General features: G+C 41.9%; 1 protein-coding gene across 3 annotated transcripts in view; it reads left to right on the plus strand.

Annotated features, from left to right (window-relative positions):
• The first annotated feature begins 887 nt into the window (after window positions 1–887).
• PAG1 (20S proteasome alpha subunit G1) overlaps window positions 888–24,972 on the plus strand; it is a 40,344-nt gene continuing 16,259 nt past the window's right edge. For all 3 annotated transcript variants that reach the window (XR_015688112.1, XM_087664317.1, XM_087664318.1), the window contains exons 1-4: window positions 888–1,045; window positions 8,716–8,798; window positions 8,992–9,031; window positions 9,151–9,234. Coding sequence is in view for 2 of the 3 variants with exons in the window: in XM_087664317.1 (XP_087520443.1) it covers window positions 1,025–1,045; window positions 8,716–8,798; window positions 8,992–9,031; window positions 9,151–9,234 (228 nt within the window). In the remaining variant the exon portion in view is untranslated. The remainder of the gene's footprint in view (window positions 1,046–8,715; window positions 8,799–8,991; window positions 9,032–9,150; window positions 9,235–24,972) is intronic.

The raw sequence follows: 24,972 nt of genomic DNA on the forward strand, positions 1-24,972 counted from the left end.
ACCTAGCTAGTATATGGTGCCTCTTGAGTTGAAGCTCATGATGTTGGAACACTGTAAGGAAAAAAAGGAAAATAGCTTATTTTCCCACATAGGAAAATGTCAAAAACTTCTTGTGAAGGTCCTTGCCCACTACCTTTTTGACTCATACATGTTGTCCATTGGAGTTGGAGAAAGGATAAGAAAAGGGCATGAAAGTTTCAAATACACACCAAGAATTTTGGAAGCACCTTCCCAAGGTATTAATGATAACTAGGATGATCGGCACAACTTGTGATGAGTACGTGTTAGTAGTGAGAGGGGGAAGCTAAAAAAAGTCTATGACATTCTATCATAGGCGATGAGGGTGAAACTATTATGCTTGTTTCATATAGAAAAAGTTTCACTAATGGAATAGAATTCTCTATTTTCATGGGACTCATTTGTAGGCTCACCATGGGAAGGGGATAGTTTCAAGAAAATTTGTAGTTTTGGCCTTCCAAACTTCACGATAGGAGAGCCCTCTTAGAGAGGCTTTCCATGGGCCCTTTTCAAACAAGGCCTAAGAAACAAAAGGCCTTGCAACATAGCTTCCCATTCTAGGGGAAGAAGGGGTGTTAAATGCCAGAAGCACCATTAATGTAGCCTGCTTACCTCCAGTTTGTATGTTTATAGGCCACATGCCCTGAGAATGGTAAACAAACGACGTAAGTTTTGTAGCTTTTGCATTTTCACAAAATTTGCAAAATGTGCCAAAAAAGCCCGAAATCTGTGGCATTGTGTTACTTTTAGGGTCCAAGCGACTCATAATGGTCGTGGGGGAAGACCCTCTTAGTAGTTATAACTTGTGAAACCATAATCCTTGAACTACGAATGGTATCTCAGACAAAGTAAAGTTTCGAGTAAAGGAGACTTTGGGCCGAGACTATAAAACTGAGCAAACATAAAAACACCCTCTCCAAGTTTCCATTTTGTAACGTGCCATCGAAGTATTTGTTTGCTGCGGTGTCGATTTGCAGAACGCCGAGTATCATTCGAGCCCGCCATTATGAGCAGCATTGGAACAGGGGTATGGCCTCCTTCTTGCCTTCCGTTTGTGCGCTTGATCTTGTCTGTGATCGTATTAGAAAACAACGTTTAAGTCGATGGTAAAACACTCAGCTTTCACAGTGTCCGAAGCTTTGCGTGCTTTTAGATCACGTGTCAGACACCGTTTGCATCATAGAAGGTGTTGTCACCGAGCCATTCCACAGTGCTTTAAGCCATATGGTGAACCGCAGCAGTAACATTGCCTCTTGTTAAGTTATTGTTTCTGGGATGATCATTCGCAAGGATCCTTTACAAGGCATCTGTCACACATCCATCATGCCTGTTGCACAAAAGTAGTGGTTTCAGGCAAGGACGATTCAAAAGCAATCCAGAAGACTGCGTGTGTTTTGCTGCCTTGAATTGTAAATTGACTGGTTAGGCTGGTCACACACTTAACAGCAGACACCCACTTTGCAAGTATTAACCAATTAAAATACCTCTTTAGGGGTTAGGCGTTCGCAATCCTTTACACATTGGAGAGGACACGACCTGTTGTTTACATGTCAAACAGGTGAACTCCTTGCCCACTTTTGGATGGGGAGTCTCCCCCACCCAGTTTGCAAAGTGACAAGATTGAGTTTTTGATAGAAGTAATGTTGGTTACTTTTGGTCATTTTGTCCTTTGTCCCATTTTTGGGCCTTGTCCATATTTTTGGCCTCAAACATCACCCTAGAGGATCTAGTTTTGTTGTCCTAGGGATTTTGGGTTGGTCTTGTCTAGCTATGTGCCTCACCTATCAATTTGCCAACATCACTTCAATCATTGACTTCTTTCGTCTCTCGCCTTCTCTTCCCCATTGTCCTTGCTGCAGCTACATATTGTAGCATGTGCAAGGGCTGATCCTTGCATCAACTTCCTTTCATTAGTCAACTAGTTGCTATATTTCTCATTCTTGCCTCCATTGTTTCTCTCCTTGCTCATGTGCATCCTCTTTCGCGGTACCTCTCACAGAAATTACCTTGAGAATTATATTGAAAGTGAGACCTTGCAAGAGAAGATTGTCACTTTGTTCAAGTATATTGCACCATAATTTGATGCAAATGATTGTTGTGCGGAGATTACAACAAGAGAAAAAGACTAAAGAGTGCATGCCATGTAAACAAGAGCCATGATCTTTTCATATTGGGAAAGTTAAAGAAGGAACTTGCTGAAAAGCATTGAATGGAAATGAAGTATACCAGAATGGGGGAAAAAAGATCTCTTACATGTAAAGAGCAATGATTGTGCCATTGATTGGTAAGATAATAAAAAAGAGAGGGTAGAGGTGTTGGTAGTGTATATTTCATGGGTGTTAGGCGTATTTTTTAGACTGTTATTTGGGTGCTGGGAAGGTGGGTGGCTCTTTTATGGTTGGTCTATCTGTCTTGGGTTGCCTCCTCTCCTCCACTCTTATAGCATGAGATGACATTCATTTGGGGAGAGGAAGGTTGGAGGTACTGTTGGCACATCATATGTGCCATTACTTCTCATGTTCTTGGAGTTATGGATTCCATTGCCCGTTCATTCATTCTTTCAGTTCTTGTATTCTCTCTTTCATTGTTCGTTCTTCTTAGTGTTCTATGGTCGTGTTCTCACTCCGATTGCTCATACTAACATGGTATTAGACGACCCGTGCTGTTGGTTCTGTGCTTTGTGTGCTGCTGTTATTCACTATTTCAAGTCTCAAAGTGCTACATTTTACTCCTCTTGGGCTTGTTGCATACTTGGACCTGACTTGCTGATGGTATGAGCTGCTGAAATCTGCATCTTTCACTGCTAGAGCTCCTCTGCCATTCATTTTTCATCCTCATCTCTTTGTCCTCTCTTGGCTGCTTGTCCAGTAGTTGGACGACCTCTTTTTGGCTGTTTTCTGCCATATAGAAGGCTGTAAACTGTGTTTTTGGATTTGCTACTATCTTGGAGAGTTGGGACTGCTTTGATGGGGTTGCCACAGACCACACATTTCATCTATTGATCTAGGACCCTTTGGGACTTGCATTTTATGGCTATTGGCCGTGGACTTTGGCAAAGTTGGCGGTTTTTCTGATGTGATTATTTTCACACTTGCATTTTGCATCTTTAGCTGCAAAGAGAGTCTCAAATGTTGGTTGTGATTCTATTTTATATGTACCTTCTCATGCTTTGGTATATAGATTCCATGGCATGTTTTTCCTTCATCGAGTTCTTGTGTTCTTGCTTTCTTGTTCATCTCTTTCAATGTTTAGTAGTTGTTCTTTTGCTTTTGTGTTCGTATCACTTTCTCACATGGTATTAGGCAACCATGAACTTGGTCTTGGTGCACATGTTTTAGCTGTTAATGCCTTGATAGATGTGCTACAGGCTGTATTTGCTGGTTTTGACACTCCTTTTTCTCAGGGTCTTACTGGTGCACTTCACCATTGATTAGGTGACTCATTGCTAACTTGGCATTTGTGTCAAGTGCTATCCCCCCTCCCCCCCATTGTGATTGCTGCTTGACTTTTCATCTTGCATTTCTAGCTTTGCCAGTTCTCTGTCTCACCACTAACAACTGTTGCGTCAATGATCTTGCTAGCTATAGCTCAACCCATCTACTTGTCTTCATCTATTGTGTTGTGATTGTCTTGCTTGGCATTAGCTTTCTCTAGTTGTAGTGTTTGGTTTTTCAGCCATTGCCAATTTTTGCTAAGGTTGGTTGCTTTAGTTTTAGTTGATGCTACTTCTTTAAATTATTATCTTTTTCTTTTCTTTATCTTTTTTAAGAGAGGATTTATGTGTTGGTTATCATGCTCTGTATTGCACACTTCACTTTCTTTCTAACTCTTGTGCATATTGAAACTTTTTTTTTTCCTTGAACATTTGAACCTTTGATTTTGGGTGTGTTGATGATAAGTGACCCAAGCAATACTCTTTTCTTTTCTTCTCTCTTCATTTCACTTATTTAGTGGGTCTTTTGCATCGCAACATTGATGATAAGCTCAAAGGCCCTAAGTATCTAACTTGGAGTATGGCTATGAAAGCTTGATTTGTATAGTAGCAATTGTGTTACCTTGTTTTGGGATCAACTCATTGTCCTTGATGCCCATCTCCTCTCCCATGTGGTCAGGATCAAGACAATCTTGAGGAAGCAGTCCTTGATGTGATTAATGATGCCAAAGCATATTTGACACTCCAATTTGTCTCGAAGAAAGTCCTATTGTTTATCATTGCGTGCAAAACATCTTCTGAGGTGTGGGAGAAGTTGAAACTTATATTTGAGGCTCTATTGATCTATAACTCTCTACGGTTGGCTTGAGTCCATTCAATTGGAGTCTACCAACACTATTCAATTATTCCTTCTTTAAGTCTAGATATAGGACCAACATGTAGGTTGGCATAGTTGAGGCTAATTTGGTGGGCATTATCCTCCACAAGTTGCCTTTAGAGTATCATGGTGTGGTAAAGGTCTTATGAGCCCTAATGTTCTCACTTCAATTAGTTTCTATTGTCCAAAATGACCTCTATGTTATTGGAACATGATTTTGTGCTCGGGTTTCAAGGGAGGTTGTTTTCTCAATCTGGCCACATCGTTGATTGAGCATTCATCGCTTTAGAGACAAGTGATATGAAGAAGGGGTAGTGAAACTTCTTCATTAGTAGGCTACATTTATGGACTTCATCAAATTTGGCACTTCTTTTGCCACCCTTGGATCCATTTTGTCTTCTTTGCCCTTTAGCTACATTGAGGATTTGAGGGGGTCTTAGCAGTCATGTGTCTTGCTTAGTCATCTCCTACTTGTGAGCGTTAGTTTGAGCTAGATGGGGACATTAGGAGCTTTGATACTCAGTTTGTCATGTGTTTTGACGGAGGAGGCAGCTCTATTTAGAGCACACATTTCTTTTTCAGTTGGGTTTTAGTTGTGTTCACTTTGGTTGAGATTTATTTCTAGCCTTGCATTCTTTTTTAGTGGGGTTGGAAGGTGTTTTCATACTACATTTGGGGATTTCTTTTTTAGTCGAGTTTTAGTTGCGTTCACTCTGACTGAGATTTATTCTAGCCTCACATTCTTTTTAAGTAGCTGAAGGGTGTTTTCATATCGGACTTGGGGTGATCAATACGCTTTATTTTGTGCCAATGTTTCCTACATTGATTATTGAAGGTCAGGTAGCATTTAATGCATGGCCTGATGTTGGTGGGCCAATTTTTGGCATTGAATTCATGGCTTGATGTTAGTTGGCTAGTTTTTGGCATTTTTAGCTATTCATAGCCACCCCATCTACCCCACCACACCAAAAAAAAACAAACCACACACACAGAGTTGGTTGGTGATTTTACTTTTTAGGTTTCTAGACACTCTTAACGTTGGGACAATCCTCTATCTTTTCGTATCGCCATGAGTCATCAGGTTGATTTGGTGTCGTCATTGACACTTTGGGCTGCGTGCTAGGATTGACCAGCCCTCATTGTATTCCACTTTTTGGAGTTTAGTGCAGATTTTCTTTTTCCATTCTCTTCTTTCCTTGCAATCTTTCTCTTCCCTTCTCTTTCCATGTTTGTGTTCTCTCCCATTGCTACACTCTTATAGAAAGATCTCACTAGAAAGTATTTCTTTTTGCATGAGGCAACAAATTCTATGATACTTAATGTGTGTAAATGTTATGATAATGCGACATAGATACACAATGCTACCATGATAGTCTTGGCAAAGTCCTTGAAGCTTGCATAGTGAACTTGAAAAGGCTTATGCTAGTTGGTATTATTGGATGCCAAGGTTGTAAAGCATTGTCCACAAGACGAAGTTCATAATTGGATGAGGGGTGTGCTTGGACTATTGTACATTGAACTGAATACATCAATGGCTAAAACTTACAAAACAATTTGATTGATAAGATAATCAAGTCAAACTTGACATTCAAAAATGTCCCCTAAAAATTCCTTAACCTAATTGGGAAACAATGCCATCTGCCAAGCTTGCGATTCTTTCTCAACCAACATTGCAAGTTGTATATGGCTGCAGCTCACAATACTCTTGAAAAGTATGAGAAATGTGTTGGAAATGCTGATTTGTTTCAATTTGATATTCTAATTGAAGTATCTACTACTATTCGGAACTGATTAGTATTGCTAGAATTGAGATTGGAAAGTGGAACTTTACAGAAGGATTCCATTTCAATGTTTAAGGTTGCATAAGCATTTGATACTCATTGGTCAATTTGTTGTCTAGCTCTCAAAAGTCTTTGTATTCTTGAGATTGTTTGAAGTGGAGATTGTTAGAAGTTGGTTTGGATCTCCAAGAAGTTTTTTGGAGGTCGAAGCATCAAGTGTTAGTTGTGGAAAAGGCAAAATATGCTCCAAGTCTAAGACTAAGGGAGAGAAGAGTGAAAAGAGTATATCAGTAATATTACTTGATGTTAAATAAACAAGAATTAGCAGTAAAGCCATTTGGCTTGATCAATAGACAAAGACAAGCAAAACGCAAACCCTAAATGCAGAACACAAAATGTATAACTCAAAACTCAAACGCAGAGAGAAGAAACTCTGAAGTGAAGAATGCTGTAAATGAATGTAAGAGTGTGCAAAATTCTCAAGGGCAGAGCAATGTAGTGTTGGAGAGTGATGTCCACCGGAAATGGATCCCAAGTGTTGTGACCACTAGTTGGAGTGCAGAGTGTGGGAAACACCAAATGTTGATCACCACTATCAGGGAACAGAGGTGATTGTATAGGATGATGCCCAATGATGAGGGTTGCAATAGAAGGCTGCAAACGCAGTAGTGGAAGGGCCACATGGAGGAGGAAGAACATAACTGATTGTCGCTTGCAAGTAGGAGGGCCAAATGTAGGGTGCAGAAGGTTGCTTGATGTTGTGGAAGGGAATTGCCAATTGTCGCCTAGCTGTTGAGGGTCAAACGCAAGCAGGAAGAGGTAGTTTGATTGTTGACAATGGTTGATGGGACTGATTGCAGCAGGAGGGAGGGCGTAAAAAAGTGGGCGACAGCTGTAGAAGAAGGCGCCAGGCACTGGAAGGGCTAATGGAGAAGTGGTAGCAGTTGTGAAGGGTAGACCGCCGCATGGGTGAAGGTTAATGGCTGAAATCTGCACTGAAAGAGTGAGAAACCTGCATAAAGAGATTAGGTTGAATGGTGGGCAGCCCATTTATTTATAGATGTTGAAGGGTGCCCCAAAAAATTAGGGTTTTGGGGAACCATTGAAACTCTCTTGATTTGCGTACCAAATTTACATTTTTTATTAATTAAGCATGTTTTGGGGCTAATCAGCTGTAAAGTGTGTTCTAGCTTAACAATGGAGGCATCTTGAATTGATAGGGATTGGCTTTGGTTTTGGGATCTAATGATGAAGCTTAGAATTTGCTACTAAGGTGGGTACAACCTACATCAGACTTTGATTGTCTTTTGAGAAAGACAAGTTGGATTGGTTGCATGGTTATGCTTCATGTGCCCAATGATGTATATGTTTGCCACTTCAAAGCCTAACCCTAGGTTGTGTCACACACTAAAAATAGGTGGTTGTCAAGATTGCAGTTGACTTTTGAGAATCGGTGGACTTGGAATAATGACAATCATTGGAACACACCAAATCCTAAATCTAGAACAACAAGATGATGACACATGTTGAGTGTAGGCACTATGAACACGCAACCATGTCATTCGTGAGAAGAGCCCAAAGACTCAACCTCCATGTGCATAGAGATATCTCTATGAATATGTATGGCAAACCATGAGGGTTAGGATTTGGGTCGACTCATAGTGATGGGTCACAAAAATTGGTAGGTGCCCACTTTGGCGGCTAGTTTGCCTACTCATCTTCATTATATGAAGGTGGCATGTCATAGTCATTCGCACAAAGTTATTAGGGAGCTCTGCATGGTGTGCAAACTCACACATGCTGTGCACTAGCTAGGCCATCATCTTTAGGCTCCTCATGGTGGTTTGGGACATGGGTAGGTCATGTATGAGTACAAGGACACATTTAGTGACAAGCGTGCAGCTTGTGGCCTGGTTTGGGAGAGAGAAGGCATGTTTTTGTTTAGGCATGTTTTTGTTTGTCATGGAAGGGGAGATGAGTCAGGCCAGTATCCCTTTATGGTGTTGTGTGTGTGCGTATATCAGTGGAAATTGAAAAACTGGGATTTCATACCATGTTGTAGACACACAAGATTTAGAAGAGAGAGGAGATGCCAGTTTTACGGGTTTCTCAAGAGAGCAATATGGGGAAACAAGGGACTCATAGTAGCTGAACATAAAGTGTGTGTAGGAGCAAGTTCCTTTCTATGGTGAAGCTTTGAGTACAACCAAAGTACAACCAAAGGAACCCTGAAGTGCAAGTGCATGATCGAAAAGATTGCTGAGCGCCTGCCAATGAAAGAAAAAAAAAGGCTCCCCTATTGTGATTATGTAAGAAGTCCGTCCTATTTATGTGAGGTGGTAGGGGCTGTTTGCAAGTGTACGGTTATGGACTTAAACACTGTGGTGCTGTTCTGCCCATGTCCACCAACAGTTTGGAAGTTTGCACCAATTATTTTCTCCTTAGTTTAAGTATGTGATATGGTAAATTGCAGTTGCAGGAAGTGATCAAGTGCATGCTTGCTTGGTCTTCATGTGACCCGGAATGTTTGTTATAAAGGCTTTGTGAACAGAAGTAAGATTTGTATAACAAGAAGTTTTTGTCTTATAAGCCTGGGTTGAATGCAGTACGATTTGTCTGTAACGACATTTTCACCAGATGGACGTGTGTTTCAAATAGAATATGCAACGAAGGCTGTAGACAATAGCGGGTGAGATGTTATTTTTTCTTGTTGTATGCAAATGGTTAGCTCACATTGTTCTGTCAGTTTCTTTCCTTCATATGTTTTTTTGTGGCTTTTCTTAGATATACTGCTAATACTTTATCCTAAGGAAGACAGACTCTTATAAATCCTTTTTTGGGTAGTTGTGCTAATTTGTTAACATAGAGCTGTCATTTTACAGAACAGTTGTGGGGATAAGGTGCAAAGATGGAGTAGTCATGGTATCCCTTAATTGTGAATTTTACTTTTAAGTAATATGCTCATAGAGTATGATCATGTATTTCCCTGTAGGCTTTTTATTAGACCAGGACATCATGCTTATCTCATCATGATGGTTCAGGGTGTGGAGAAGCTAATTGCTTCCAAAATGCTACTGGAGGGTTCTAACCGCAGGATTCATTCTGTCCATCGGCATGCTGGCATGGTATGATTATCTTTATGCATGTTTTTCACCTTTGGGAGCTTTCCCGTTTTGGTGTTTGTGTGTAAGTTTGAACTTCTAGTTTTCTGTACCCATGAACTAGTTATTCCCTTCTGTCTTGCAGAATTGAGTGTTCTCTCTAGATGCTATCACTTCCCTTCTTGTAAATTCTAATCCCAATAATTATTAATGTGGCTTGGATGGTCAGGCCCAAGGCTTGATGCATGACAACTACTTCTCTGGCTGGTTTTTCATTTAAAATGACCATTTCATCATAGCCACCTTGTATTTTGTGGAAAATGGTTTTGCTTGACCATATTGTATGCTTGTTTGGTCAAGCTGGTCCCTGAGATAGTTAGGCAGGAACTTCTTGACAATGGCACAGTCAAGTCTTGCTCTTGCCGAGCTGTCAGCATTGTCACAGTCAAGTCTTACTCTTGCTGAGCTGTCAGGTATGGGTGTCTTATCAGAATCTTTGGCTACTAGCATGCAATCTTGCTGACCCATAAAAAAACATCCTACTTTCCAGCAGAGTAAGTGATGCACAATAGGAAACAAGAAAATATGTATCACTTTAAGGAGCCAAATGTTGTCTAGAATATAGAGTATTTGCCTAAACTGGTAGCTTGGAGTCTGTACCATCAAGAATGTGGTGACACACAGGGGATATTGCTGCATGTGATGGCTGATTACAAAACTACCCCACCATATGCATATGAGGAACAGTGCCTTGCTGTGCAAATGCTGACACCTAAAAACTAGGGTGTTGTAGGGCTCTTTTGCAGTATTTGAGCAGTGTGAGCTAGATTGCTTATTGCCATGTAAATTAACATGCTAATTAATGTGGTACTTTAAGGAGCTACAATTGTGCATATATTGTAGAATATACACATCCAAGTTTCAGGGGTGCATGACTATCAGCACATGTGAAGAACACTTGTGACCAAGGGCTTAGGTCGTTTAAAATATGGGGCTCTAGCCAATTAATTCATGTGCACAGGGCTAGAGCCAAGTAGCATGCACACACTTGCTAAGACTAGTGCCAATAAAACATGGTTTTGCTGTGGCGGGGAGGTGAATCTTGCATTTCACACACTCATTTCTTTTTTTTCGTAAAAGGTAATTGTATTAATTACGGAAAAAAGGTACAAGATTACATGATTACATGATTACAAGAGGCACGAGGGCCCTAGGCCAACGTGTGGGAAATCCCCGTCCTAATGCACTAAAAAGGTTACACCAATCATGGCAACGACCCAGAGGCAATTGCCATATGCCAGGGATGCAAATCCTCCCGAAGGAGCAAGTCGGAGTGCCGGATGAGATCTAACTGCCAATGCAAGAGCCCTTTAAGCCTGGCAATATGTCTCGGTACATTAGAGGCCGAATCAAAGAGAAAAGCATTGCGCATGGTCCATATGTGCCAGCATCCCCAGTATCTGAAAAAGTGAAATAAGATCTTCATATGTAACTGTGGCGGTGTGGGGTACTTTGGGTGCACAAAAACCCAATCGAAAGGAGTTAGTGAGGACCCCACCACTGCGCGCCAGATTTGCGACAAGAGTGACGAGATATTCTTGGCGAGCGGGCAAGAAAGAAAACGATGTCGGGCCGATTCCGCAGTAGTGGTGTAGAAGAAACAATTGCCATTCGAGATTCGACGCTTGGAAAGGGCCGAGGCAAGAGGAAGACCACCAATCATTACCCGCCAAAGAAAGGCCTTGCATTTGAAAGGTGCCTTATTCAGCCAGCCCTCCATCAGCGTTGCTTGCCACCATGACAACGATTTCCGCAGTCCCCAAACAGTATTAGCTTTCACACCCAGCCATTGGTGATCTTGAATGAGAAGATGATACACCTGATTAGTAGAGGCCTTTTCCAGACGCAACCGGCCTGCAAGGTCCCAGTCCTGCCAAGGACGATCCACAGCCAAGGCAGGAAAGGGTTGCCTACCTTGAAGCTCTGACAAAAGTTTTCCCCATAAACCATGGTATTTGTGCGGGATCCTGAAAAGTCTCCTAGCAGTCCGAAACGATGCGAGGACATTGCGAGTGGCAAGGGTAGCATCCGCAATCGAAGTCACACCTAAACGGGCCATGTTGTTGAATCTCGGTCTGAGCTGATGTTTGTCTTCCCATGAAAGTAATCTCGATACTGCCAACAATTCCAGCTGAAAGGAGTTAGTCTGCAAGCGGTCTCCCACTGGATGCCAACGAGCCTTTTGGAGCACCGCTTTCCAAGAGCCGACCAAGTGCAGTAACAAAGAGGAAGAGGGACTGGAAAATCGAGAGTCAGCATTAAGGACATGCCACCAGGAGGCCCGAAGTCGTGTGTTACCATGGCGTAGCCCGTTGTCCTCAAGAAAATAACGGGATATGATGGTCCACGGGTGATGATCCACACACATGGCACGAAAAAGAGACCAACGAAGAGCGAGCATATGAGTTTCTGCATCCAAAATCGCTCCACCACCCATGCATTTCGGGGTACATGTATGTGACCATGAAATCCATGAAATGCCTGCCTGCAGTGAATCCTTCTTCCATAGCATGAAACGAATGGGATGAGTGAGAGCCTTCAAAGTAGTAGGCGTCCACGGCAGCAATGGCAGGAAATACGTTAGCATTGGTAGCATAATTGTCTGAGCCACTTTGAGGCGGACATGGAATGGCCACACTTGCGACTTCCAATACATAAACTTCGCCGCCAGTTTTTGTGAAATCCACTCCAGTAGGTCCTTTGGCCGTACATCCATCCCCAATGGGTATCCAAGCTGCCTGACAATGGAGCCACGGGAAACCACCTGGCCCTGCCAGCCTAATGACTGTAAATCAGGCTCCGTGCAACTGAGAATGGCTGACTTAAAGGCATTGATGCGAAGACCAGAGGCCTGACCAAAGAGCGTCCAAACATCTAATGCCTTTCGAATGTTGTCCCTGTCCGCCCGCAAAATCATAAAGGTGTCATCAGCCAAAGATTGGCTAATGAAGTGCTGCCCCAAAGGAAGAGACAATCCTGCCAGCTGAGCAGAAGCCGCCATTGAAGATAGCATTGAAAGGACCGGGTGAGTCGCCAGGGCAAAGAAGAGAGGACTCAAAGGGCAACCCTGTTTGACCGAGCGTGCAAGGACAAATGGCTCCGTAACCCCACCATTGAGCATGACTCTTGAAGAAGCCGCAGCACTAATGGTGTAGATCAATCGGGACATCCGAGTACCAAAGCCCATAGCAGACATGAGATCAGCAATGAAAGACGAGTCCACATAGTCAAACGCCTTTTCCAAGTCCAATTGAATCAATACCACTTCCTGACTGGAGTGCTGCGCATAGTCAATAGCCATTTGCACATTTAAGATATTATGCAGAATGTTGCGGCCCTTAATGAAACTATATTGGAGAGGATGCACAATAGCTGGAAGGTGCTTGTGAAGCCGATTCGCCAGCACTTTGGAGAAGATTTTATACATCGAGCCCATCAAAGAAATTGGTCTCCAGTGTTGCAGCATGGACGGCAAAGGGACCTTTGGAATCAGTTTGATAAGGCCTTCTTTCCATGAGGAAGGCATGACCCCTGTGTCCCAAACCTGTTGAAACATGACCGCCAATGGTTTCACCAACTGCGTGGCCGAGTTCTCAAAGAATTCATTAGTGAGACCATCCCAACCAGGACTTTTATCCTTAGGCAGGTGCAACAAAACATCCATAACCTCCTCCTCGCAAAAATCCGCCTCCAAAGTGGCTTGTATATCAAGTGGAACCTGCTGGCGGACCAGATGATAGAAGACCGAGCGGGCATGCGTAACCTGGCTAGAAGGCGAGGGAGAAGAACCAAGAAGTTCCATAAAATAATTTCTGCACATATTGACAATGGTCTGCGGATCAGTGACCATGCGACCTTCCGAATCCTGGAGTCTAGTCATATTTTCGCGAGCCGGAGAAGCATGCAAGGCGCGAAAGAACTTATGAGACTGGCATGCGCTATCTTGCAATGTGTCAGTCAAGTTATGCAGCTTGGCCTGCTGATAAGATTTCAATTGAAACACTTGAATAAGATGGGCCAAACGCCTCTCTAGTGACAGCAGAAAATCATCATCAGGGGAATCCACGAGCAAGGAACGAACCAAAGCCAGTAAGTCCTCTGCTGCATGTCGACACCGCCGACAAAGAGAGGCATGATGAATCCCATACTGCCGAGCAACCCGCTGCACATTAGAGAGCAGTCGTGCAAATGAAGCCAAGCCCTCAAGGCGAAGTCCAATAAGAACCTCTCAATTAATTGCTGCATATAGCCCTGAAAAATTGGATGCTTCAAATAAGAGGAGTTGAAACGTAAAGGGAGCCTATCTAGCAACTGCATAAAAGGTGCAATAGGTTGTGCCCGCATCTCAAGCTGGAGGGGGAAATGGTCCGACAACGCATATTGCTGCAAGACCTTCATTTCCAGCATCTCGGGAAGAAAATCATCCCCTTGCATGATATACATTCGGTCCAACCGCGACCAAGTAGTTGCATATTGGGGGGAATGAAAAGTAAACCCTGAAAAAGAAGGGTGAAGCCACGACCAAAGATCTTGCTTAAGTACGCGCAAAGCAAAGGAATTCCACACCCGGCTTTCCGGCGTATCCATTACCGAATGCCTTGAAGTGGACTGAGAAGAGTCAACACACACATTGAAATCTCCCATCAAAAACCCCCTTCGGCCAAGTGACATGGAGCCCTGCAAAGTCGACCAAAGATCCCGTCGGGATGCGGGATCATTCGGAGCATAGAGGCCCAACAACCATAAAATCTCTCCTTCAAATAAGACTTCCATTACCAGAAAGCAGCCCTGCACATCATTTTAACAAGAACAGGCTGGTATTTCTCACGGACAATCATCAGCACGCCCGAATAGTGCGTGGCATGTGTCCCTGCATAAAACAGACTGAATCCATGACAATCCACAACTTTTCCTGCTTCACCGTGACTTTTGTGCTGAACTGCACACAATACATCCCACTGGTTCTCATGCAAGACAGTCCACATGGTATGTTGCTTATGGCGAGAGCAAATGCCTTGCACATTCCACGTGGCTATCTTCATATATCTTCAAAAAAAGGAAAGTCAGGAACGAGGCGCCTGTTGCCTCGATTTCACCTTTTCCGCGAGAGCATCCAGGACACCCTCATCCAGAAAATCAGCCAATGCTGCAAACGAATTCTGGCGACCTGCTTTAGAGGTAGAAGGAAAATCCACTGCCTTGGGAGTGGGGCGGGGATAACGCCGATCCCAGGGTGTAATCACATTACCTTTTGTATCAAACGCCAGCTTAGCAGGTGGGCCCTTGGGACCGTCTGTACAGACCACACACTCATCTCTCTCTCTCTCTCTCTCCCCCCCCCCCCCCCCTTTGTTCAACTGTAGGAGCCTAATTTACAGATCAGAATAACAAGCTGATATATCTAATCTATCATTCACATCAAAGCAAAAATACCTTTGGGATTCAGGAAATGATAAAAGAAATCAAATTTTTATTACCAAAAGTAAAATGAGCTCCCAAACTGATCATGGCTGCCCCAAAAAGTGCTCGCAGCTCAAAAAAACTGCCATGATTGGCTGAGGAAGTCAATTGCTGCTGTGGCTTGCTTGAAAACAACCATGAAGTCATTCAAACTGCAATCTTGACTGCTGTGGGGAATAAAATATCTTCAGGAGGTCAACTTTTTGTTCCTAGACAGTCCAACACTACAAGAAAGGAGAACCGCAATAAATAGGAAAATTCCCATAATTAATGGACTAACAGAGCTGCACTCCTTAGCAACAGAACAACAAGAAAGCTTAAGTTTCTTGTCCTAGCTATGTGCGCTGATTATCCCAGCAGAAACAATTGTTGAAAACAGTCTTGAATCTTCAAACATAAGTACGTCTTAAGCTTAGAAAAGGGAAAACAGCAAGCTGGAGAAAAATTGGTATTGTATGCAGCCCAAGGCGAGCTGAAACAATCAAGGATAGCAGCATCCAATCGGTTTTATTAAGGAGAGATGCCAATTTGGATTTTGTTTTTCGTTTTGGGCTTGCCTCTAACTATATAGTGTGTATCAGATGAGACAGTGTGCCGAATTCATGCACAGATGGGAGAAAATCAAAAGAAAGTGTTCCAGCATCTGTTTGTTGAGCTTATAAAATCAGCTTTTCTTCCTTGTCCAATTCCAGTGTAAAAAAGTAAAGAAAGATAAAAGAATCAAGGATAGGGATGAACCTACAGAAAGCAAAAAGGTGAGCTTATCGCTGATCTAAAAATAGAAATTGGGGGGGTTGGGGAAAACTGGAAAGATTCTGTAGCTACTTGAGGAACACATGAGTTTAATGCCTCAAGTAGATAACATTGTGATGCAGTTGTATGTGTGTGTGTTCATGCAGCGATGCACACCATAAAATTGTATCTCAACGTTAGTGGAGTTAGTTGAGCTGAGCAAGGTCAAAGAAGAAGAAATGCAGGAGACTAGGTCTAAGCCTAGACCCTAATACACCTTCAATATCAAAGGATGGTGGTGGTGCAATTAGGGATCCCATCATCATATCCATTTATACTCAACCTATAGAGCATCCACTAAGGGTGAGGTATAATCTTGTCTTAAAAGATATGCAAGCACGATAGTTTAATGGGGAAGAAAAAAGATTAAATAACATCTCATTTGTAATAAATCTTTTGTATATCAATTGTTACCAAGACATATTGGCTCAATGATTCCAAATTAATTTGATGTTCATATACTTTGAAAGGCGATTTGTATTATTTAAGTGTTTCAAAATATGATTAAATATTCATTTTTCTTCTAGTTTATAATTAAAGAAGTTTCTATTCTTCTTATATTTGTTGCGTATTCTCTACTCTTGTCTAAGATTTTGTTCGTTGTGCTGTGTAATTTCTATAGATAAAGGTGTTGATAAAAGAAGGAAAAATAAAGATAATCAAATCCACATAGTGTAGACCCTTGGAAATTTAGGGACATGAAAAGTATAAATCCTTAGGGGTTTTAACTAGTATATCACACATAGGTGCAATATGTCTATCTCAACGTGGTAGTTCTCAAATTGAGACCGAAGGGGTATAAAGAGAAGTTTGATTTTCAAAATTTTGAACATGTATAGGGAAAATATAGCTCTTGGTAGATTTTTTTAACTTGCAATTAGTTTTTTTTTTTGTTCTTTTGAAGGTTGTGAAAATAATATTGAATTAGCACAATTGTTAAATGAACTTAGAGGTGCGTTTTCTAGTGGGTTGTCTACTTGTTTGCCAATATAGAGGGGTTATATTTATCATCCTATAGAGTTAATTATGGATGTCCACACAATTTCAAAACCACCTTATAAGCTTAGTGAAACCCAATATCAAGAAGTGGGAGGATAAATTAAGGTGTATTTGGAAAATGGGTTTAATAATCCCAATAATTCATCATGGCCTTCAAGAGTTCTATTGGTGAAAATAAGGATGGCTTGGTGTGACTTTGTGTCGATTATTGACCATTAAACAAGATAATGGTGAATAATAAATGCCTATACCTAGGACTAAGTTCCTTTTTATCAACTATAAGAGGTAAAAATTTTCACTAGAGATTAGTCTATCATCAAGTTAGAATCAAGGTTGAGGATGTTCTCAAGTTGACATTTAGAACTAGATATGGGCATCTTGAGTTTTGGATAATGTTGTTTGGTCTTACCACACTCATGTGTAGCTAATGATATGCTCGTATGAAGTTGAAGATAATGTAGCATGAAGATCTATGTTGCCTGTAGAACCTCCTCTATGGACATATTGACATTTTGACATTGGTCTTGGTCTCCACAGGAACCTATACTTAGATCCTACACAAAAAAAAGAGTAATAGAGAAGGGTGGTTTTTGTTTATACAAATCAAAAGGATTATACAAACTTGACATTGGGCTTAGTTGTGATGAAGACGAGGGCTTGCTAGTTGTCTTGAATGTGGTGCGTCCTTCATGAATGGAGAGATCGCCAACCTCAACAGTAGATTGTGATTGATACGTACCTCCTAATAGAGAGCGGATTAGAGGTACCAGTGTATTAGCAGATTAGTCAGTTCATGGTTGAGTTTGCACTTGTGGTAAAGTAGGTTGGGCTTAGAGATTATTTAGGCATTTTATTTGCCATTGTTTATTGTGGTTTAGGCATTATTTGCAGCCAGTTGGCCAACATTTAATGCTGGCTGACTAGTCATTTTAGACATTTATTTTGGCCTATTTATTGTCAGCCTCCCTCCTCCACATTCATTCATCACTTGACAGTGTTTGGGGAGAGGGAGTAGGTGCCAGTGCCTCCACAGTCGGTGACTCACATTACTTTTGTACTGTCTCAGGTCTTGGTATATGGATTCCATTTTCCGAGCATACTTTTGAGTTCTCATTTGTATTGTGTTCTTTCTTTCCCTTTCTTTTTTGTCTTGTGTTTCAGCAGTTTATTACAACTTATGTTTATGCTTCCATTGTTGCACCACTTTTGACATGGTATCAGATTTTAGGATTTGTGTTTCTGTTGTGTTTTCTTGCTGATTTCAGGCCTGTTTTCACTCTTGCTCATTAGGCAGCTGCTGCTCCAACCAGGCGCCCTGTTTTGCCTACGTTTTTTGCTGAAGTCAGTATCTATACAGTCTATGCATTCGTTTCAGCCTGCATTTTGGTGTCTCAGCATCTCCTCTTGGTCAGGCGCTTGCATTATTCGATCGTTTTTACTGTTTTTTGCCAGTTTTTAAGAGATTTTTTGACTTTTTATAGCAGCTTTTGTCTTATTTTGATCAGATTTCATGTGAATTTTTGCTTTTGTAGTCTGTGCTTGTGGTTTGGTTGTGTTTCCTCTCCCAATCCCTTCTTTTCTCTACTTTTCTAAATCCTCTCCAGATGGCTCCTCCATGCACATCCATTGATGACAAGCTCCATGGACTTGATTATTACACGTGGAGTGCGGTGATGAAGGCTTGGTTTATCGAGTAGGGGTTATGGTACGTGGTTGGCGGAGCTATGGCACGTCCGAGTCAGTAATCGCCGTGACTTTCCAATTCGGGATGCACAAGGCCACCCAAAATGTTTCAACTACAACCAATATGACCATATTCCCAAGCATTGTCGACGACTACAAGCAAATCATCAAGTATAAAATCCTTAAGTCCAATTAGTTGATGTGGCAACCTTAGCAGCACTTTCGAAAAACATCTGAGCATGTGGTTGATGGAAGGGCACCCCTCGCAGATTCATGCTTTAGCAACTTTTGGACGCATGGTGTGTTCAATGTTGGTCTAGATCTCGGACACACCCCATGAAGCACTTTTAGATTCAGATAGCACCATATCTTCTATTAGCCAGAATTTAGTAGAGCATTTAGCTATTTCCACAAGCAGAACAACTCTTGTCTCTATATTATTTGGAGATAATAAAGAAGTATATCACTCCCACACTATAGCCCATTGCACCTTTCATGTATCACACAAGATATTCACACATGATTTTTATGTATTGCTGTGTCAATTATTTCTTGGTGACAGGTTGGTCACGTATGCTACATCAGCAACATTGTTGACAGACATTGAGAGCGACTATGATCTTCTCTATTTTCAGGAGCTGGTATGATCGACATCGATATCAGGTTCTCTCCGAGGCACCTTGGTGGTGGCTTGCGCACCCACTACTTGGGTATCATGGTTCCACTCTAGTGGACATTGTTGTATGTACTATGATGCGACATTATCATTGTATACTGTATTGTATCATATCACCTATGATTTGAGAGAGGGTGTTAGCAGATTAGTCAATTCATGGTTGAGTTTGCACTTGTGGTAAAGTAGGTTGGGCTTAGAGATTATTTAGGCATTTTATTTGCCATTGTTTATTGTGGTTTAGGCATTATTTACAGCCAATCGGCCAGCATTTAATGTTGGTCAACTAGTCATATTTTAGGCATTTATTTTGGCCTATTTATTGTCCACATTCATTCATCACTTGATAGTGTTTGGGGAGAGAAAGCAGGTGCCGGTGCCTCCATAGCCGGTGACTCACATTGCTTCTGTACTGTCTCATGTCTTGGTATATGGATTCCATTTCCCAAGCATACTTCTGAGTTCTCATCTGAATTGTGTTCTTTCTTTCCCTTTCTTTTTTGTCTTGTGTTTTAGCAGTTTATTACAGCTTATGTTTACGCTTCCATTGTTGCACCACTTCTTCCAGAGTGTAGTCAAGGTATTTGCTATACATGAATTTGTTGAACTCTATCATCTATGTCCTTTATTTGCATAACATCTAGTAAGGAGAATGAAGATGAGGGAGAGGGTGCATTGTTCTCCTCAATGAGTGCACAAATACTTCACCTAAGGGTCATCAAGTTGGAAGTATTCAGTGGTTTTGATGGGCTAGCTCCATCTCCATGACCCCACCTCACCACCTTAGGTTCCTACAATGAGGAAGAAAATTTAGTGACACCATAGCCTCCCAAGAGGAAGGTGTCTTAGCCATTGTGAGTTGGTTATGCGTTGCTTGTGTATCTTGCATAAACCAAGACTCAACGATAGCTGTAGGATTCTCTTTAGTAGAGCATTGGCTCTAATACTATGTGGAAATATCCTAGGGTTTGCACGAAGAAAACACATAATATACGAACATGACTAAATACAATAATTTAGACAAACACGCAAAAACAAAAATAGAGTAGAAGAGAAATTGATAAAATCGAATGAATGATGAATGTCAATGAATGTGTGTACGCAATGTCCAACGTGAGTTGTCCAACAACCGATGGCTTAGTATGAAAAAGTGTAGTGCGGGTAGGATGGGGGAGTGGGGTACACTTGGGTATGGGCCCCAGAGTGCCCACTAGGTATGCGGTTAGTGTGCAAGGTGGATCCGTAGGTAGGGATGGGGTGACTAGGCATGGGCATGGTAGCCACATGAGTAACCCAAGGAGGTGGGATGGGAACACGGGGAGTAGATGTGGGAATCCCTGTGTAGGTGTAACCCAAGGAGAGTGTGAAGATGTACCATAAGCTGAGGATGGAAATCCCTGTGTTAGAGTGGTCATGTGAGATGGGAAGTTGGGGATAGTGAGGGGGATGCCCATCACAGTTGTCCTAGGTGCTATGAGTGTGCTCATTTGGTGAAAGGTGAGGCTTTTGCAGGTAGAGTGATCTATTCTTTGGGTGATCTTTACTCAGGGTATGATCAGTTTCAGCTTGTAATTGAAAGCAGGGATATCACAACCATGAAGACTCCCTTGGGATTAGTACGGATGTGTACTCTCCCGTAGGGTCATCTATACCTCTTTCAACCATCCTTGCCTGGTGTGTGTGTGTGTTGAGTGCGCATGACTGTGTGTATGTGTGACGAGGCACTTTGTTAAAGGGTGGCATCCCCCTAACGAGCCCAAAATTTGGGGTTTTTTCAGCAAAGATGTGGGGCATTGGACTTGGCTGCAATGTCCCCAATTTTGGGGTATTTCAGATCAAGCATTGCCCCAAATTTGGGGCTTTTTCAGCAAGGATTTGGGGCATGGCATTGGTTGCAATGTCCCCAAATTTGGGGCATTTCCAATGTGTTGATTGAATCACACACACACACACACACACACACACATATATATATATATATATATATATATATGCCGTTCCCCTTGTTCCCGTACCCCAATCCTAAGCGTTCCCCCCGTTCCGGGGGTTCTCGTTCCTGTTCCCTGTTCCTGGTAACTATGGTGCTCCTACTGTGGCATCACGGGATACACCATCGATACTTGCCAACTTCGACCTTTGCTTTCCACCCCCTCGGAGTATATGCGTCTTCCACCAAGCACTTCTTGTGCCACCTCTCTCTTTTCTAGGCCACAGAGATCGTTCTGCATCGGCTATCAGAGTACTATGCTCAAGGCAATAAGACACATTCAATGTGCACTAAGTCCTTTCCAGCACATGGAGAATCGATTGGTGCTATGACCTGGAGATCATCACAATGCTAGTAGCAGTCTTCTCCCACCTATTTTCGAGTATAGTGGCTACCACATCCCGTGGTTCTGTAGTTTGCTTCATCTAGAGATAGTAATGGTTGATACCGTCTCCTCGTCAATCCGCTTCTTCGAGAGACAGTGGTGGCTGCTCGACTCCTTTCCTCTTCTTTGGCTTCCTGGTCCGCTCCATTGAGAAGCAGCAAGACTGTTGCCCACTCATTGCCCACCCTTCACCCTCGCCTGCTCAGGTTCGAGAGGCCACCTCTGGGCATTCTTCACCACCCTAGATACCTTCTTCGGTACGATCAACGACACTTTCTTCATCCTCAAACATTTCGGAGTCCGTGATCCATGAGTTTTTGGATTCTCTATCTACCTCAGAGAGGGATTCAGAGAGGGATGATCTTTCTTTGCCCTCTGAGGGGGCATCTACATCTACTGCGACTTCAAAGGGGACTCCTATTCCTCCAGTTTCAAAGGGGGTTCCCACCCACCGCTCAATCCTTTGCACACCCTAGCGGAGGCCTTTTACCTTCTACCCTTGGATGGGGTGGCTTCCTTCCAGTGGTCATCTCACCTATTGATTCCCAGGATCTCGAGGATCTGCCTAGATCAGGGCCTTGGAGGTTCGGCCGCGACTTGGTGACGAGGCCTTCGTATTCCTTCTTGCATGGATGCATAGAGGTAGTGGCTTCTCTTTTGGGGTTGCGTTTCAGGTTCTCCAGTTTCCTCTGTCTACTGTTCTTTCCTATAGGTTACCTTTCAGGTGGCAATCTTGGATCTTAGGTGATAGATGACTCAGAAGAAAACTATGAAGCCAGAAGAAAACAGTCGGGATGGATCAGCACGAGTACTTTTTTTTCACCTCCCAGCCTTGCCTAGTATATTGCTGGCCAGACCATCGTGATCCGATTGCTAGCCGTCAAACCTTGGTGAGTCCTACTATTCTTGGACTCTCTTTAGTTCTAGGCTCCCCTTAACCCCGTTCGGGCGCCCAAGAGCCCGAACGGTCATCCTCGTACGTGTTCCCCTTGATTTACCTTAATGTCACATTAAATGTCACTTTAATGTCACATTCAATATTTGTGACCTTAATGTCACATTAAATATCACTTTAATGTCACATTTCCTTCCCCTTAAGAATCGGTTTCATCCTCGAAAATGATACTTGGAAGGTCTAACTGTAAATCGGGAAACCTTTTCTTTAAAGTACTTACTCGCTCCCATGTTGAGCTTTCTTTTGAACAATCTTTCCACTTAACCAAATATTCTTGATAAATAGTATTCCTTGTTCGTCTATTACGAACATTTAACATTCTTTCTGGTTCATGTGGATTAGATTGGTCATTGAACAACTCCTCAATGTCATCATTTAAGATTAGATTATCCAAATCACCCAGCTTCTTTCTTAATTTACTTACATGAAAAACTGGATGTATTTTACTACCAGCAGGTAGTTGGAGCTTGTAAGCCAATTCTTCCACCTTTTTAAGTATTATGAAAGGACCACAATACCTTGGTGAAAGCTTTGGACATTGTCCCTTTTTCATAGTTTTAGTTTGTTCAGGCACCTTAAGATGGACCAATTCTCTTTCTTCAAAGGAGATGTCTCTTCGGTGAGGATCTGCATATGCTCTAGCTCGATTTTGAGCTTTTTTAATATTTTCTTGAGCAAATTTCAACATACTATTCATATCCTCCAAAAAGTCTTTAGCTGCCTGAACCTTTTCCTTATGTAGTCCTACTGCAAAAGGAGCTCTAGGGTGAAACCCATACATTAACATAAATGGACTATATCCAGTGGAAGAGTGCTTGGCACTATTATATGCAAACTCTGCTATCGGTAGATACTCTTCCCAATTAGTTTGCCTTTTACTTACATATGCCCTAAGCATATCTTCAAGAATTTGGTTAACCCTTTCAGTTTGCCCATCAGTTTGCGGGTGATCCGCCGTACTCATGCTAAGTTTAGTATCCAATTTCCTAAATACCGCACGCCAAAATTGGCTATCAAATTTTCTATCCCGATCAAAAACTATATTTGTCGGAAGGCCATACAATCGGTATATGTTCTCTACAAACAATCTAGCCAATTCTGGTGTTTTAACATCAGTTGAAGTTGGAATAAATCTAGCCATTTTGGTTAACCTATCCACAATCACCCACACAGAGTCGTGCCCCCTCTGTGTTCTGGGTAAAGCAATAATAAAGTCCATGGAGATACTCTCCCATTTTCCCGAAGGAATCTCTAGTGGATGGAGAAGTCCTCCCATTTTTAATCTTTCAGCTTTATTAACCTGGCATTTATTACATTTGACCACATAGTCAAGGACGTCCTTATTCATTCCAGGCTAATAGAACTGCCTTTTAATAAGTCTATAAGTCTTATTAACTCCTGGATGTCCCGCGCTAGGGGTATCATGACACTCAAAGAGTATCTGGCGCCTTATTTCTGTATCTTTCGGGACACATACCCTACCCTTGTAGAGTAAATAACCATTATCAATGGTAAAATTCTTCCACTTGAATCCAGTTTGAGCAACCCTTGATGCTCCATTTCCTTGTTGAACATCCTCAAATATTCATTCCTCAGTAGAAGCACTTTCATTTGGATCCCCATTTTTTACAGCTTCCCATATGTTGGAATATGCCGGATCAACTTGGCATTTCCCTTTTAAAGATTCAAGCAAGTTGGAAGTGAACTGAGTAAAACTCAATTCATTAATGATGGGCATTCTGCTGAGTACATCAGCTACTATATTATACTTTCCTTTTCTACATCTTATCTCATAGTTGAACTCTTGAAGGAGTTCGGCCCATCTGGCTTTACGCCCGTGCAAATCCGGTTGATCATTAAGCCACTTAATGCTTTCATGATCCGATAAAATCAAAAGTTTGGCACCGTACAGATAGTGCCTCCATTTCTTCATTGCATGTACTATTGCATATAGCTCCCTCTCATAAACAGAATAATTTTGTTTTGCACGGTCTAATTTCTTGCTTTCAAAAGCAACTGGTCGACCTTCTTGTAATAAGACCGCGCCTATCGCCTTATCACTGGCATCAGCTTCAACCACAAATGGTTTATTGGGATCCACTATTAATAATACTGGAGCTGTAGCAATAGCTACCTTAAGTTTTTGAAAACTTTCATTTTGGTCTGTTCCCCAATTAAAGCTCTTTCCTTTCCCTTTAAGTTGGTATGTCATTGGAACAGCTATTTTGGCATAATCCTGAATGAATCTACGATAAAATCCAAATAAACCTAGGAAGATCTGCAGCTCTTCCAGGTTCCTTGGAGGTGGCCATTCAATAATTGCCGTTACTTTTTCTGGATCCATGTTGATTCCCTCTTTCGAGATAATATGCCCCAAATATTTGACCTTTTGTGCAAAGAATTCACATTTAGTTTTCTTCGCATAAAGGGAATGTGTTCTTAACAGTTGGAATACTAATTGTAAGTGTTCCAAATGTTCTTCTCTTGATTTACTAAAGATCAAGATATCATCCAAGAAGACTACTACAAAATGTCCTAGATAGGGCCGTAAAACACTATTCATCAGCTTCATAAAGGTAGCTGGTGCATTAGTGAGGCCAAAAGGCATCACCAAAAAATCATAATGCCCGTATCTAGTACGAAATGCTGTCTTGGGAACATCTTGTGCCTTAATTCTTACTTGGTGATAACCTGATCTTAAATCTATCTTTGTGAAGAATTTTGCCCCTTGCAATTGATCAAAAAGATCTTCCATTCTGGGCATAGGA

Source organism: Lygodium microphyllum, chromosome 23 (assembly GCF_053477565.2).
Source record: "Lygodium microphyllum isolate KBCC chromosome 23, Lygodium_microphyllum_v1.1.10, whole genome shotgun sequence".
In the NCBI taxonomy this organism is placed as follows: domain Eukaryota; kingdom Viridiplantae; phylum Streptophyta; class Polypodiopsida; order Schizaeales; family Lygodiaceae; genus Lygodium; species Lygodium microphyllum.